Source organism: Chionomys nivalis, chromosome 2, assembly GCF_950005125.1.
Source record: "Chionomys nivalis chromosome 2, mChiNiv1.1, whole genome shotgun sequence".
Taxonomy (NCBI): domain Eukaryota; kingdom Metazoa; phylum Chordata; class Mammalia; order Rodentia; family Cricetidae; genus Chionomys; species Chionomys nivalis.
The window spans coordinates 81,409,154-81,426,541 of NC_080087.1; the positions used below are offsets into that span (position 1 = coordinate 81,409,154).

A 17,388-nucleotide genomic window follows, 5' to 3' on the forward strand; every position below is an offset into this window, starting at 1 on the left:
TGAGCTAATTAATGTTACCTAATTTAAGGTTCTGTGTGTATTAAACGTCAACATTTAGAATAGAGTGCGGAAGTACAAACAGTGTAGATATGGTTACAGCAGTAAGGGCAATCACAATTTTTATTATTATTTTCATTACCACCACCTGGTTACAGAGTTCCTGGAAGATGGGAGGAAAATTTGGGGGAGGAAGGAGTGAGTGGGTGGGGTGCTCTCCTAAGGCCCTGCGGTGGGCAGCAGGCTGGGGGTGGGAGAGGAAATCATGGGGGATCACCTGGAAGCGCAGGATGATGGTCCAGACCAGCCCCAGTGTCAGCCGGTGGTTCCCATCCACGATGTCATGTGACCCCACATTCTCCAGGTGCACACGCTGCTCTTTCAGGAACTGCAGGGCCTTATCCACGTTCTCCAGCGAGTGGATCCGCATGCGACCGCGAGTGGGCCTTGGCTAGGGCGGCAGGGGCATTGAGTGATGAGGACCTGGCCAAGAGCAAGGAGCCCTCGGCTCTGCCTCTCTCATCGCCAAGGCCACGCCCCTTCAATCTCGTGCAAAACTCAAAAGACTTTCCACCGACCACTGGAGGTTCAAGGCCAACCTAGGCTACAGAGTTCCACGCTGGCCCCGGCTGCAGGGTAAGACGCAATCTCACACTCCCCTCTCTCCACAAGACCTTGTTGTTGCTATTTGTTTGTTTTTTATTTTTTGTTTTCACCGCTTGTTTTTCAAGTGAACGTCCCTTCGTGATTCACCTGGCTACACTCTCATCCTGAAGCCGTACCCCTTCCTTTGGTGTCATCCCATAGGACCCCTCCTCTTTCTTGTCAGTAGTTCAGTTCCTGTCATGGGGCTTTGTTCCTACATAGCAGCGCCCCACAAAACTCCCTGAGAGTCCTGAGCTTTAGGCCTTCGGTGTACACGCCGCCCCATCATAATCACACTGAGATGCGGCCCATCAGACCCCAAAACACAGCCCTAGCCCATACATCAAGACATTCACACAATACTGCCTTTGTCCCCATACCGTGACCTTGGTCTCACCCTACCATCCTAGACTGCCGGAAACTGCAATCTCCCGCCTCCCTCAACTGACCCGGGCTTCCAAGTTTTTTCTGTTTTACAGACATGCCCCTTGCCACCTCCTAACCTGGCTGTCCCTTCTAAGCTCTTCTCTTCACTGCCAACTCCACCCCTCCCTGGAGCCTCACCTCTCCAACCAGGCTCTACCTGCCCTACAGAGCATCTCCTCTCTCTGGAGCCTCGCCCCCTGCAATGGAAACAACCCCAGCATCACCCCACCCTCCTAAGAGTCCCACCTCCTTCAGAAAGCCCCGCCTCTCCATGGGGCTCTACCCACTCTAAAAGAGCCGCCTCTTCAACTGCCCCTTGCCCTTACCTATCTGAATAAGGGACCGCTTGCCCACCATGCCCTTTTGGACCCTAACTGTACCTCAGCCAGGGCCCTAATTAGAATCCAGCCCTTATTCCCCCAGCCCTCGAGGCCTTCCTCACCAGCTGCTCCCCGGACAGCACTTCCAGGAGCCGAGTAAGCACAAACCCATCCCGAAGGTCTGCATAGAGGTCCCCGATGTGGCAGCCGACGCGGGCGAGGTGCGAATTCACCCACTTGGTGAAGGTTTTCTTCTGCACAGCCTCTCGCTCATCTGAAAGAAACAAATACTGAGTTCAGCCTTGCTAGGACTCGCTCATCTGTGTCTAGCGTCCTTTCCACCACCCTCCAATCTTCTACTGGCCCAAGAGCGGACCCTGGCACCTCCTCCTGCCTGCGTGCCTCCCACGTCTTGCTACTGCGTGCCCAGTGACAACACACTTGTTCTTTACGTGTTTCCTAAGATACCATCCCCACGGGAAACCGTCCTGGCTCGCTACCCTGGCTGACTTCATCCATCCACCCAATATAGGAGTGGCCATTCTACTGGCATCATAGTGGCACAGAACCCTGAGTAGTAAAGGGAACCGAGGCACATGTGGACACTGGAGAGCCGGGATGGGGTTAAGGGTGAGGAGGGTCAAGAAGGGAGCTGCGTCTTAGGGTTTTCACTGGCTGCTATATGGAAAGTTCATCAGAGAGGGCAAGAAGGACAGTCGGAAGCTCAAGAAGACTGGGGAAGAGACCCAGGAGAGCGAGGATGAGAAGGCAGAAACTGAGAGCTGGGAAAAGGAGACGTACTGGGAAGCTGACTGGGGTTAAAAACAAGATGGCAGCGGTTGGAGACTTAGTTCAGGGGTAGAGTGCTTGCCTGGCCACAGTGGCACCTGACAGCTGTGGGAGGGAGAGGAGGCGCAGGGGAGACTGTGCAGCCCCTGAAGATGGAAATGTCCAAAGCCTCCTCTCCATCATGACAATATCAGCACACACAGCTCCAAGTCCCTGGAAGAGCAGGGAGAGAAAGTCTACTTTCTGCTTTTCTGGTGAATAGGGAAATCTTTAAGGATCCGGTCATGTGTGATGTGTGTGTATGTGTGTGTGTGTGTTCATGTGACTTGTGGGACTCAGTTCTCTCCTTTTACCATATGGGTCTGGGGCTGAAAATCGGGTCGTCTGGCTTGGTAGCACCATCACCCTCTAGGCGTTTCCCCACCCTTTTCCTTATCCCACCTCCCTCCATCCCTTCCTCTTCCTTTCTTCCTTTTTCGGGAGGAAAGGAAACCATGGGTGCCGGAACATGCCTGTGCCACAGTCTGCGCATGGAGAGGTCAGAAGACAACCTGTGCGGGTCAGTCCTTTCCCTCTACCTGTGGGGTTGGAATCGCAGGAACCGAACTCAGGCTTATACGAAAAACCCTGGCCACTCCACTGAGCCCACTTTTCTTTCTTTCCCACTTTTTTCTCTCATGTGATCCATGCTGGCTTTGAAAGTGCATTGAGACTGGTCTTAAACTCTCAGTCCTCCTGCCTCCCAAATTCAGGGATGACAAGCATGAACACTAAGCTGGGATGTTTTTGTTTCTCTTTATGTAGCATCTTGTACTGTGAGATATACTTCAAATGTTTTATATTTACTTCTTTATTCATTTGTTTACACAGGTTCTTACTTTATAGCATAGGTGGGTCTTGAACTCACCATTACCCGCCTGGTCTCTCTCAGGATCCCCAGCATGGACCACTGTTGGGATAATCTTTTCATATACTGTGTAAAGATGTGTCTCTGTTTTACCTTACCTGCCTAAGACCTTTTGATTGGTTTAATAAAGAGCAGATTTGCCAATAGCTAGGCAGGAGAGGATAGGCGGGACTTCCCGGTAGATATAGGAATTCTGGGAAAGAATCTGAGGCTGGAGATTCACCAACCAGATGCAAAGGAAGTCAGACATATGGTACAGAGGAGAGGTAACGAGCCACATGGCATAAAGTAGATTAACATAAACAAATTAACTTAAGTTTTAAGAGCTTTGTTGGGAACCAGCCTAAGATAAAGCCAAGCTTTCATAAGTAATAAAATTCTCCTTGTCATTATACGGGAGATGATGACCCAAAGAGAGACCTGCTACAGATGACCATGCCTAAATTGAAACTAAAAGGTTTTAAAGTGTGACTTTACAGGCTGGCTTAATGACTTGTACCTGTAATCCCAGAATGTGGGACACAGAAGAGGAACCCCAAGGCCAGACTTGACTGTGTAAGACGATGGCTCAACCTTACCCCACCACTCAGAAAAAAAATGGCAGCCAGGCATGTTGGAGCACACCTTTTGTTTTGTTTTGTTTTGTTTTGTTTTGTTTTGTTTTTCGAGACAGGGTTTCTCTGTGGCTTTGGAGCCTGTCCTGGAACCAGCTCTTGTAGACCAGGCTGGTCTCGAACTCACAGAGATCCGCCTGCCTCTGCCTCCCAAGTGCTGGAATTAAAGGCACCACCACCGCCCGGCTGGAGCACACCTTTAATCCCAACACTCAGGAGGGAGAGGCACATGGATCTCTGTGAGTTAGAGACAGCCTGGTCTACATATAAAGATCCTCTCTCAAAACAAGCAAACAAACAAAACATAATAAATGAATGAATTAAGTGAGTAGACTGGGTAAATGATGTGGTATAAAGAAATGTATACCAGCCGGGCAGTAGTGGCGCACGCCTTTAATCCCAGCACTTGGGAGGCAAAGGCAGGCGGATCTCTGTGAGTTCGAGGCCAGCCTGGTCTAGAAGAGCTAGTTCCAGGACAGGAACCAAAAAAAGCTACAGAGAAACCCTGTCTCGAAAAAAAGAAATGTATACCATAATGACATTATTATTTCTAGAATTTTCCACTTGTTATTGTGGATCATGGTCACAAAGAAAGTGAGGCCTCGAACAAGGTGAGAACATGATGTAATTGGACAGGGACTATTTGGTTAATGTGGTAACTACACTGAGTATTTGCACATTTAATCATTAAAATGATTTTTTAAACTTTATGCATATGACTGCTTCGCTTACGTATGTGTACCACGTGCATGCCTGGTGCCTGCAGAGACAGAAGACAGAGTGGAATCCCATGGAGCTGGACTTACAGACAGCTGTGAGCTGACATGTGGTGTTAGGAACCAAACCCAGGTCCTCTGCACGAGCAGGCAGTGCTCTTAAGCACCGAATCACTTCTCCAGCCCTGTGTTTGGTTTTCTGAGACAGGATCTCATCTGAGGCACAGCCTGCTCTTCAGTTCATGCAGTCCCCTTGCCTGGCTCCCCAAGTGCCCTGTGCTCATTATAAATGCAGCTATTGATCACTTTCTGTCTGTTCCATCTTTTTAACTTCCAGTGAGTCTCTATAACTAAAAATAAAAAAAAAAAATTGCATCTTGGCTTTCCTATTCTGTCCCCAACTCCTAGAGACTAGAAAGCCACAGGCCATAGAACACAAGATAGAAAGAAATTTACTAAGTACCTTGTTGGAGGTTCCCTGGCACAGGCTGCTCACTTCAGGACCATCCAGAAGGTAATAAGCTTCAGAGCCCTTTCCAGCATGTGCACTTGGCTCTATTTGTTACAGCAGCTTAGCACATACAGTTACATCCCAAAATAATATTAGTCACAATTTAATGCCGGGTGGTGGTGGCGCATACCTTTAGTTCCAGCACTCCAAAGACAAAGGCAGGCAGATCTCTGTAACAATCTTCCTATCAGTAGCCCTCAAATTCTGGGATTATAGGTGTGAACTTCCCATTCGTAAAGAGGAATTTGGAGTTGACTTGATGGTGTAGTAAGTCCTCTATATGTATTGCTTTTATACATTAATGAAGCTGCCCTGGCCTGTGATAGGGTGGAGTAGAGCTAGATGAAGGGGAAAACTAAACTGAATGCTGGGAGAAAGAAGGCAGAGTTGGGAGGCACCATGTAGCCACCACCAGAGGAGAAAGACGAGCTGCCAGCTGGAACCTTGCTGATAGGCCATAAGCCTCATGGTAAAATATAAAATAAGAGAAATGGGTTAACCAAAGATATAAGAGCTAGCTAGCAATATACTTAAGTGATTGGTCAATCAGTGATTTAAATAATATAGTTTCTGTGTGATTATTTTGTGGTCTGGGCAGTTGGGAACGAACAAGCAGCCTCCCACAACAACTTGAGGGTTGTTTTTTTTTTTCAATAGATTCTAGAGAATCTTGAAATTGTAGAAATTCAAGATTGAATGAACAAAATTGTGATAAATGATCGTTTTTGTTTTGTAATTTTATTTAGATAATACTCAAAGAACATTCATGGAAACCTATCCTAGACCACATGGATGGTGATCTCATAAGGGACAATGTTGTGGATTTGGGAATTTCTGATCAGAATCTATTAGTATGAAGCACAAATCAAAACTGGAAATGCCCAGGCTGGGAGGTATATATATGTAAATGGTAGAGCCCCTGCCTAGAATCCCCCAGTGAGGGACTGGGGCATGGCTCAGTGGTAGAGCTCCTGCCTAGAAACCCCCAGTGAGAGGATGGGGTGTGGCCCAGTGGTAGAGCCCCTGCCTAGAATCCCCCAGTGAGGAACTGGGATGTTGCTCAGTGGGTAGAACCCCTGCCTAGAATCCCCCAGTGAGGGGCTGGGGGTGTTGCTCAGTGGTAGAAACCCTGCCCAGAATCCCCCAGTGAGAGGTTGGGGTGTGGCTTAGTGGTAGAGCCCCTGCCCAGAATCCCCCAGTAAGGGGCTGGGGGCGTGGCTCAGTGGTAGTCCCATTGAACCCATTCATGAACCTATACACATATGGTTGCTAGGTTCAAATAACATTGAGGTTAAGTAGAGAAGAGAAAGCCTTTTCAATAGATGGCACTGAATCAACTGAATATCCATATGGGAGAACAATCAATGACTTTGACCCACATACCACACAATAATAAATAATTAGCATCATTTGTTTTATGATCTAAATGGGAAAAAAGATCTCCTTGAAATTGGAGCAGTCAAAGATTTAGAACTGACCATTCTAGGTATTGAAACTAGGACCTTCCTGTTTTGAACATGTGACCTACCTCTAGGTCCAGCCCCTCACTGGGGATTCTAGGCAGGGGCTCTCCCACTGAGCCACACCCCAGCCCCTCACTGGGGGATTCTAGGCAGGGGCTCTACCACTGAGCCACACCCCAGCCCCTCACTGGGGGATTCTAGGCAGGGGCTCTACCACTGAGCCACACCCCAGCCCCTCACTGGGGGATTCTAGGCAGGGGTTGTACTACTGACAGACACTCCCAGCCTTCTTTTTCCTTTTTATTTTGAAACAATTAGAGTAAGTTGTGAAGACTGACTTTGAACTGTCCAGGAAAGCTTTGAACTTCCTATCCTCTCCCCTTAACTTCTGACTGCTGGGATTCCAGGTCTGTATTACCACACCTTGATCAAAAAATAAATAGTTTTGGATTTTGCTGTTGTTGTTTGTGTTTGTTTGCTTGCCTGAAAGAGGGCCTTACTGTGTAGACCTGGCTGGTCCTGAACTCACAGAGATCTCCCCCCTCTGCATCCACATGGCTGTGATGGAAGGCGTGCGTCTGCACACCCGGTCTGTCCTGTTTTGTCTCCTCTTCCATTTACTTATTTATTTATTTATTTATAGGTTTTTCAAGACAGGGTTTCTCTGTAACTTTCGTTCCTGTCCTGGAACTCGCTCTTGTAGACCAGGCTGGCCTCACACTCACAGAGATCCGCCTGCCTCTGCCTCCCAAGTGCTGGGATTAAAGGCGTGCGCCACCACCGCCCAGCCTCTATTTATTTTACGTGTCTGAATGCTTTACCTGTGTGAATGTGTGTACTGCATGCATGTCCGGTGCCTGAAGAGGCCAGAAAAAGGCACCAGCTTTCTTGGACCTGGAGTTATGGAGCACTGTCCGTTATAAGACAGAGTGATAGGAATTGAACATGGGTCCTCTACAAAAGCATAAAGTGCTCTTAACCACTGAGCCGTTTGTCAGTCCTATTTTTAACAAGGGGTCTCCTGTAGCTGAGAACTGCCCTGAACTTGCTCTGTAGCTAAGGATGACCTTGAATTTCTGACCCCCCTGCCTCTGCCTTTTCCAGACCTCATCCAAAGATTTCTTGAATAAGACATTACCAGTCTGATGATTCTGTCTGACCCCATACCCATGCTTGGGTGTATCTTATTCTGTCCCTAGCATCTCTATTGTTCTTACACCTCCATGTTGAAATCTACCCGCCTTGGGGGGTAGCTCAGTCAGAATGCATCTGCCACACACACGAGGACCTGAATTTGATGCATCAGAACACATGTTAAAAGGCTTAGTCCTTCAGTGTGCAGCTGTAATCCCAGCACTGGGGATGTAGAGCTGAGCAGAGCTACGTCCTTGCTGGCCAGCTGTTAATCTAGCCAAACTGGCAAGCTCCAGGTTCAATGGCAGACCCTGTGTCAAAAACAATAAAAGACTGAGTGAGGGAGGCACCTATGTTAACGTCTGGCCACCATATGTGTGTCTGCACAGTTGTTGAGACAGGCTGTCCTCCAGCTACATAACCAAGACGACCTTGAACTCCTGACCCTCCTGCCTCCACTATACAAGTTCTTTTCTTTTTTAAGTTTTCTTTTTCTTTTATTCTTGTTTTTGTTTTCAAAACAGAGTTTCTCTGCGTAGCCCTTGCTGTCCTGGAACACACTCTGTAGGACAGGCTGGCCTCGAACTCAGGAATCCCCCTACCTCTGCCTCCTAAGTGCTGGGATGAAAGGTGTGCACCACCACTGCCCAGTTCTATCTAAATTCTGAGAGTGCAGGGATGTAGATCTATGCCTGGCTATTATCTTTCACACAGCCCTGATGGGAATGGAAAATAGTTTTAAAAAGAAATAAAATAAAATTGAACATTTTCACTAAAATCAGATACGTCCTGGTATAGCTTGACTCTGAAATGTCTACCAAATTTTTGAACTCCTGGTCTCCAATCAGTGTCTCTCTTTTTTCCTTTTCTTCCTTCCTTTCTTTTTTCTTTCTTTCTTTCTTTCTTTTTTTTTTTTGTTTGTTTGTTTCTGTTGTTGTTGTTAGTGGTCCTCGCTTGAGGGCCATGGGATTAGACCTGTAGAAATAGGTCATTATGGATGGGATAGAAGGTTACCCAGCCCCTATTTACCACTTCCTTCCTCTCTTTCTGATCTACCAAGATATAAGAAGCCCCTGCTTCATGTTCTCCTGCCACTAACCCCACCACACCTTCTCCACCTCTATGAACTTGAGCTCTGAAAACAGTTGGGTGTTCTTAAATCGTCTCTACTCAGTGTTTGGCCACAGCAACCTGAAAGTAGTACAAACACATATACACTCTAGGTTGCAGCAAGTTCCCTCCCAGCTTCGGGTGCTGCACCCAGAAACGTGCCAAAAGCTGATAGAATCACCATGTGTAGTCCCAACCTGAAGCAACTCAAATGCCCAGCAACAGGTCGACAGATAGACTGTGGTGTGTCTACAGTGTGGAATCTTAGACATCATGAATAAACTCACAAGCATAATATTGAAGAATAAACCAAAGACATAAAAGAGTGTAGCATGCCAGGCACAGTAATAAAGTTGGCGATCCTGGTAGTTAGGAAGCTGAGCAAAATATTGGGAGTTTGAGACCATCCTTAGCCACAAAGCAAGACACTGTCAAAAGTCATGTGGTGGGTACATGTCTGTATTCCTAGCACTTGGGAGGCGGAGGTAGAATATACAATGAGATCTTGTCTAAATAGAAAAGAAAAGAAGAAGAAGGGAAGAAAGGAAAGAAGGAAGGAAGCAAGGAAGGAAGGAAGGAAAGAGAATAAAAGAAAAGAAAACAGCAGGGGCTGGAGAGATTTCCTACCACCCACATGGCAGTTAACAGTTGTCTGTAACTCCAAGGCCTGACACCCTCAGATAAACTTACATGCAGGCAAAACACCAGTGCAAATAAAATAAAAATAAATAAATAAAAAAGAAAAGAAAACAGGGCTAGTGAGATAGTTCAGTAGGTGAGGGCACTGGCTTGTACACGTCTAGTGATCCAAGCTCAACCCCTGAGAGGTAGGCAAAGGTGGAAGGAGAGAATCGACTCGTAGAATCGTCCTCTGACCTCCTCATGCCATGCACGCCACAGCAAGCACACCTTCACACGTACCTCATGCACACACACGGTGAAAAACAGGACACAGAGGTTGGAGAAATGGCTCTGTGGCTAGGAGCACTCGCTGGACAAACACGGGGACCTGAGTTGGGATCCCAGAAAACACATAAGGAGCCAGGGACCCCACCCAGGCCTGTAACCCCAGCTCTACAATGACCAGAAGGCAGGATTACCAGAGCTCTTGTCTTCAAGTCTAGTCCAAGAAAATCAAAAGCCCAAGGTCAGCAAGACAGTTTCCATCAGGATCAGGTGGAAGATGGCAGATGAGGATACCCAGTGTCCTCTGCTCGTCTCTGAGTGTATTGCATGCACACACACTACACACACACACACTCATACGCACACAAACACACACCTGCAAGCAAACTATCCACACACATAAACTTGTTTTATTTTGTTTTGGTTTGGGTTTATTGTTGTTGCTGTTTTCAAGACAAGCTTTCTCTGTAGAGTCCTGACTGTCCTAGAACTCTCTCTGTGTAGACCTGGCTGGCCTCAAACTCAGAGATCTGCCCACCTCAGCCTCCTGAGAGCTGGGATTAAAGGCATGCACCACCACTGCCCAACACACATAAACTCTTTTATATTAAAAATTAAAACACAGGCCAAGCATGGTAGCAAATGTATTTAATTCTAGCACTTGGGAGTCAGAGGCAGGCAGATCTCTGTGAGTTCCAGGCCAGCCTGGTCTACATAGTGAGTTCCAGGAGAGTCAGGGCTACACAGAGAAACCCTGTCTCAATAAACAAACAAACAAATAAATAAAACAGGCTCATAGAGGATTGTCCTGCTAGCCAAACAACCACCATCCTTGGGAGTTCAGCCAGGTCAGACTACAAAAGGTCACAGCCTAACATGTGACTGCTGACTTCCCTCCTCCCAGGAGGGGCAGAGAGCATCCTAAGAGACTCACCACACCTGATTATTCAGCGGCTCCAGGGGCTCCATACCCTACGATGACCACAACACTGCCCTAACTGTGCACGGCCTCAGGGAGGGGCTAGAGTATGAAGACGAGGCAGGGACCCCATCTACGGGAGAGCCATCTTCCCTGGAGGGTAAAGACTTTCCAGTCCAGCAGCCACACCGCTGTACCTCCCTCCTCACCTATGCTCTGCAAACAACACGTCCACTGGTGCCCAAGGGTGAACTTTGGTGTCATCATACCATGGCTTATCACTGAGACTCCGGGGAGGGAACACACATTGTTTACACTTTTCCCAGGGAAAGAATTTTAGCAACACACACACACACACTCACCAAAGTCCTGGGCCAGCAAGAATGCTCAGGAGATAAGGGTGCCTGCCATCAAATCTGATAACCTGAGTTCAATCCCTTGGACCCACATGGTGGAAGGAGAGAACAGACTCCCACAAATTCTCCTCTGACCTCTACACACATGCTATCCCACATGCAGACATGCAGGCAGAGAGAGAGAGAGAGAGAGAGAGAGAGAGAGAGAGAGAGAGAGAGAGAGAGAGAGAGAGAAACAGATAGACAGACAGATAGATAGATGTAATAAAAACGTAACTAAAGAGTCTGGAGAGATGGCTCAGCAGTGAAGAGCACTCAGCTGCTCTCCCAAGGACCAGGGTTCAGTTCCCAGCACCCACACTAGGGGGCTCACAGCAACCTATGACTCTAGCTCCAGAAGACCCAATGCCTCTGGCCTCTGAAGGCACCTGCACTCACACACACACACACACACACACACACCTGCACTCACATGCACACACCTGTATTCAGCACACACACCTGCATGTAATTACAGATAATATCTTTTTTAAAATGTAAGAAATATAAACAAAGTCGTAAAATAGAATTGTTTGGCATTTCAGGACCAGCTCCACCACTGAGGAAGCTGCGGCAGGAGAAGGCTGTGAATTCCTGGGTTATACTGGAAGACCTCGCCTCAGAAAGAGAAAATGAGGGCTGAGGATCTGGCTCACTTGTTGCTCTTGCTAAGGATCCAGTTTCGATTCCCAGCATTCATGTGGAAGCTCACCACCTCCATAGATACCAAGAAAGCATGTGGTGAACAGACAAACATACAGACAAAAATACTCATACACATTAAATGATTTTCCAAAAATCTAAACAGAAATTTTTTAAAGAAAGAAAGAAAATGAGAGGGGTGTGTGATGGCACAGGTCTTTGCAGGCCTTTAACGAGGAGGCAGAGGCAAGCGATTATCTGTGAGTCTAAGGCCATTCTAGTCTATACATCAAGTTCTAGGACAGTCAGAGCTTCTGAGAGAGATTCTGTCTTGAAAAAGAATGTTGCTGGGCAGTGGTAGCGCAGGCCTTTAATCCGTCTCCATCGCCGTGGAACTTCACTGGCAGAGCCAATCAGCCGGACGCTTCCAGATTCCCAGGCATCAAGATTCTCAGGCACTAAGAGACACCAGCCCCATGGAGGCTTCCTCCCTCTGCCCTCCGTTTCTCCACCCAGCCAGCCCTCTTTTCCAGGTACCTGCTAAGGCCTTGATCCTAGAGCACTCGAAGAGGGAAGCCGCAGTGGTGTTGGCAGCCGCTGGAGGCTCCCGATCCCAGCCCCTATCTGGACTCTCCCAGCGGGCTGCAGGGTTGTTGTTGTTGGAGGCTGGTGGGCCCTCCATGTTGTCCACTTCACCTTGAACTTGTGCCATTGGGGATGGCAAGGCCTGGGAATGGGAAAAGAAAGGTTAGTGCTGGAAACCGGCCGGAGACCAGAGGACCCACTTCTCATTCTCTCAGTGGGTGACCATACACTCAGTTCCCTGTCTCAGTCTGGTTTCTCTGTCTTTCACAGGAGAACAAAAATAATAATACCAAGAAAGAAAGAAAGAAAGAAAGAAAGAAAGAAAGAAAGAAAGAAAGAAAGAAAGAAAGAAAGAAAGAAAGAGAGGAAGAAAAGAAAACTAAAAAAACTAAAAAGCCAATTGTGATGGGCATTGCCTGAGAACCCATAGTTGGGAGGCTGAGGCAGGAAGATTGGGAATTCCAGGCTAACCTGGGCTACATAGCTACATTTTGTCTCAAAGAATCAAATAATAGTGGCTAGAGAGACATCTCCTGATGTGTTGACCTGAATTCAACCCCCAGAACCCATGTAACAAGCCAGACATATAGTGGTGCACGCTTGTAATCCCTGCACTAGGGGAGTGGAGACAAGCAGATGTCTGGGGCCCGCTGGCCTGCCAGCCTCATCTGTGAGCTTCCAGCTCAGCAAAGGACCTGTCTCAAAAGCAAGATGTACACCACCTGAGGAATGACACCCAAGTTCATCTCCAGCCTTCACAGGCATCTGACACTTGATTATCTAAACACACACACACACACACATACATACACACACAATCAAATAATAATAAAAAACTAGGCCAGGCATGGTGACACACGTCTCTAATTCCAGCTACTCAGAAAGCAGAGACAGGTGGATCTCTGTGAGTTCAAGGCCAGCCTGAACTACATAGTATGTTTCAGGCTAACAAGGATTGCAAAGTGAGACCTAGTCTCAATTTTCATCATCATCATCATCATCATCATCATCTGGGACCATCAGTTAAATGCCTGCAACACAAACATGAGGCCCTGAGTTCAGATCCCTGGCACCCATGTAAGGACATAGGCGTGTACATCTGTAACCCTAGCTAGTAATAAATGGGGCAGAGACACCTGGGTCCTCAGAGCTCACTGGCCAGCCATTCTAGCCAAGCAGTGAGGTCTGCTTCAGTGAGAGACCCTATCTTCAAAAAATAAATAAGAGGGCTGGAAAGATGGCTCAGAGGTTAAGAGCATTGCCTGCTCTTCCAAAGGTCCTGAGTTCAAATCCCAGCAACCACATGGTGGCTCACAACCATCTGTAATGGTGTCTGGTGCCCTCTTTCGGCCTGCAGGCATACACACAGACAGAATATTGTATACATAATAAATAAATAAATATTTTAAAAAAACAAAAAATAAATAAGAGAGGCTGGAGAGATGGCTCAGCAGTTAAGAGCATGGCTGCTCTTCCAGAGGACCCAGGTTCAATTTCCAGCACCCACATAGTGTGGCTCACAACTGTCTGTAACTGCTGTTCTAGGGGGTCCAACACCCTCACGCAGAGTATATACAGACAAAACACCAATGCACATAAAATAAAAATAAATAAATAAATTACCAAATAAGAGCTGAGTGGTAGTGACGCACACCTTTAATCCCAGCACCCAAGAGGCAGAGGCAGGTGGATCTCTGTGAGTTCGAAAGCTCGCCTGGTCTACAGAGCGTGTTCTATGGCTGTACAGAGATACCATGGCTCAAAAACAAAAAGCAAAATATGCTGATGCATGCACAGAAACATGCAAATACACACATACGCACACACGCACGCACGCACGCACGCACCCAAGATGGGCCTGCTCGGACAGTGTCTGTCATCCCAGCACAACACTTGGGTTGCTGAGGCAGGAGGAAAAGGAGTGTAGAAAGGGCCTACACTCAGCTACACAACAGTTTAAGACCCATCCGGGCTACAGGAGAGACGGGCTGGAGAGATGGTTCAGGGGTTAAGAATACGCATTGCTTTTGCAGAGGATCCAGGTTCAGTCCCAGCACCCACACGGTGGCTCACAACTGCTAGTAACTTCAGTTCCAGGGGAATCTGGCCTCCATTAGCTCCTGCCCACACATGGTTCACATGAACTCAAGCAAGCAAACATACTTAATATAAAGAAAATAAACAATAAATTGTTAAACACTACTACTAAATGATGAATAATTTTTTTCTGAAGACAGGGTTTCTCTCTGTAACCCTGGCTGTCCTGAAAGTCACTCTGTAGACCAGGCTGGCTTCAAACTCACAGAAACCCCAGCCTCCCAAGTGCTGGGTTCAAAGGCATGCACCACCACAGCCTTAAAAAAAAAGTCAGCACAATAACAACGTCGAGCCTGGCCACTGCAGAGAGCAGCAGGAACGAACCCAAGCCTGTGCCTGCTACAGCTCAGCAGCATTGTATCCTTTGGAGAGCACTAACACTTTTCTTCTCAGAACTCCACCACGCAGCAGGGATGGCGAGAGGAGCACATCTGAGTCCTGGCCTTGCTCAGGACTTGATGTACTTTCATGTGTTTAGTTCCTTAGCGATCAGTTATCATTAGGCCCATTTTACAGAGGAGAACACTGAGGCATGAAAGCATTCACTCACTTGCCTGAGTTATACAGGTAAGTCAGCTGCTGGGACTCAGACTGAGTGGATTAATGTCCCCAAATGTTCACCCCTGTAGTCACCACCCTTTGTTGTATAACTGTGTTGTTCTCCAACTTCCTGGCGAAGAAAGGTCTATGGGTTCTGGGGAAGACATCCTTCCCTTAGACCCTGGCTTCTAGCACATGACTTGCTTTGACTGGCAGAGTTGACTGGGAAGTGCTAGCTGGCCAGTCGGAGCCCTTTAGACATAGGAGGCTGTTTGGGCTAACTGTGATCTTAGTCTAGAGTAGGTCCAGGGCCACAGGCTCTCCAGACAAAGCCAGCTACAGCCAATGATGCCCCCCACCACTGTGACACCCCTAAAACTTGAGGCCTGAAGAACTGGACTATCAGGTCTAACCTAAATTATTAAACTCTTGACTTGACAGCAAAATAAATGTTTAGTGTTTCAAGACAGTGAGTTGGGTCAGGCAGTGGTGGTGCACACTTTCAATCCCAGCACTCAGGAGGCAGAGACAGGCTGATCTCTGAGTTCAAGGCTAGTCTTGTCTACAGAGCAAGTTCCAGGACAGGCTCCAAAGCTACAGAGAAACCCTGTCTCAAAAAACAAACAAACAAAAATCCAAGACAGTGAGTAGGGGGCGGGGTGAATTGTTACACAGCATTCCAGTAGCAATAGCTGTCTGATGCATTGCCTGCCTCTAGAATCCTGATACATTATAAATACCTATTTGACAGGATAAGTGATGCCAAGTATATCTCCAACACAACCTCCACATACACACCCCAGGCCTGGTTCTAAGACTATAAAAATAGAATAATACACTTCTTTTTAAAAGACCAAGACAGCTGCAAAACTCGGGAGAGTTTAAAATGCTACGTAGGGTGTAAGTCACGGCCAACGGTAGATTATTCCTTTCGGTGGGCTCTCTACACCCGCTGCTCTTCTTCCCTTCTCCCATAGAGACCTGTAAGAGACCACATGGCTACCTAGAGACTACCAACGTAAGCTCAGCTAAGTCAACTGCCCTGTCTGCTCTTCATTGAGTCATCTGTGGAAATCCTAAGGGTCTGAAGATGAACTGAGCTGCTCACTCGGCGAACACGGTGTCTGGTACACAGCAAGCCCTCAGTACATCTCTCATTATTCTGTTCTTCCTCCCAGCGTGTCCGGAATTGCACCCAGAGCTTCACACTTCCGTGTGTTCCACCACTGAGCCACAGGGCCAGCCAAGTCTGAGTTTTCACCCTTTGGTCTTAGCAAGTCCGGGGCTCTGTTCAAGTCAAGAAGAGGCAGGTTCGATGCTTTGTACCGGCTGTGTGGAACCTAGTAGTTTGAACTCAGATTCTCCGTGCTTTTATTTCCCGGTTAATGGGTGGTCACAACTGTTTCCCCAATGGAGGATACTTGGGCCAGAGGAGGCGCTTAGCACTTGGCGAGCTTTCTGCCGGGCTCAGGGAGCAGCTCTGGCCTTTGGGAGGGGTGTATAGAAAGAGGGGTCCTGCCGGCCCTGGCAAAGGCCATAGAGCGCTGAGATGAGACCCGATGCTTTAACCCTTCCAAAGCCGCGCCTCTCTGCCCTTGTAGTCCAGTAACCATGCGGAGGAGGGGGGCCTAGGAAGGACAAGGCCTTGGGGTGACCCACGCCTGGCTCAGAGACTGGACAAGGTAGGGGTGAGGGGGTTCGCTGCACGCTGGATCCCAAGCCTCCACCCGGCTAAACAGACCCTTAGGCTCGGGCCCGCCAGGGTGCGGGGGTAATGAAGCTGGGCCAGGTCGGGGAGATGCTGGGGAAGGGCCGCCGTCAGCACGGCCGCTCACCTGGGCGCCGGTCGCCGATGCGGTCCCCGATGCTCGCCGCGCAGCACCGCCCTCCCTGCGGGCGTTCGCCGCCGGGCCCGGCCCGGCTCTGTTCAGCCCCGCCGGCCCGCCGCTCGGCCAGATCCGCATGCGCCGCCGTCGCCGCGCCTCCCCCACGCGCCGCAGCCGCTCCGCGCGCCCCCGGGACCCCTCCCGCACGCCGCCACGCCGCCCGCGCTGTCACACACCGGGCCACGCGTGTGATGCACAGCCGCGCTCGCGAGCGCTGGAGGCAGCGTCACACACTCCCACACAGCCACTCTCATACACCGGGGCCTCTGGCAACGTCACACACACCCTCTCCACAGGCACACTCTCACGGTGTCACTCTTTCGCGTGGGGTCACGCAGGGTCGAATCTTCGAACTGTCATGTAGTCATTTGCCGTGTTTTCCTCTCTGGAATGTGCCCTGCAGGGTCATTCACTATGACACACTCAGATATAGCCACCACCAATAGTGTCAAATCTAATCACCAATATAGTGTCTAATGTCCTGCAGGGCCAGACATTCTGATAAACTCAGATACAGCCGCCACCACAAGGTAAGGGTCACATGAAGTCACCTGAACAGTGCCCTGCAGGGTCACATCATGACACACTCAGTTAAGGTCACCACCACCAATGCTGTCACATACAGTCATCTACACACTGTAAAATGCCCTGCAGGGTCACACACTGTGACACACATACAGCCACCACCACCAACGTGGTTGGCACATACAGTCACACATGTCACACACTCACTCCCAAAGTGTCATGGAGTGTCTACACTCACACATCACAAAGCTTACAATTACA

The 17,388-nt window shown here is 48.5% G+C and overlaps 1 protein-coding gene across 2 annotated transcripts in view; it reads right to left on the reverse strand.

Annotated features, from left to right (window-relative positions):
- The window catches only part of Sptbn4 (spectrin beta, non-erythrocytic 4), an 86,818-nt gene extending 70,119 nt beyond the window's left edge, over positions 1-16,699 (reverse strand). For both annotated transcript variants that reach the window (XM_057755964.1, XM_057755954.1), the window contains exons 1-4: positions 16,552-16,699; positions 12,032-12,221; positions 1,511-1,662; positions 275-448 (exon numbers count right to left, since the gene is read on the reverse strand). In XM_057755964.1, the coding sequence (XP_057611947.1) occupies positions 275-448; positions 1,511-1,662; positions 12,032-12,221; positions 16,552-16,680 (645 nt within the window). In that variant the 5' untranslated portion in view covers positions 16,681-16,699. The remainder of the gene's footprint in view (positions 1-274; positions 449-1,510; positions 1,663-12,031; positions 12,222-16,551) is intronic.
- Positions 16,700-17,388: the final 689 nt, after the last annotated feature.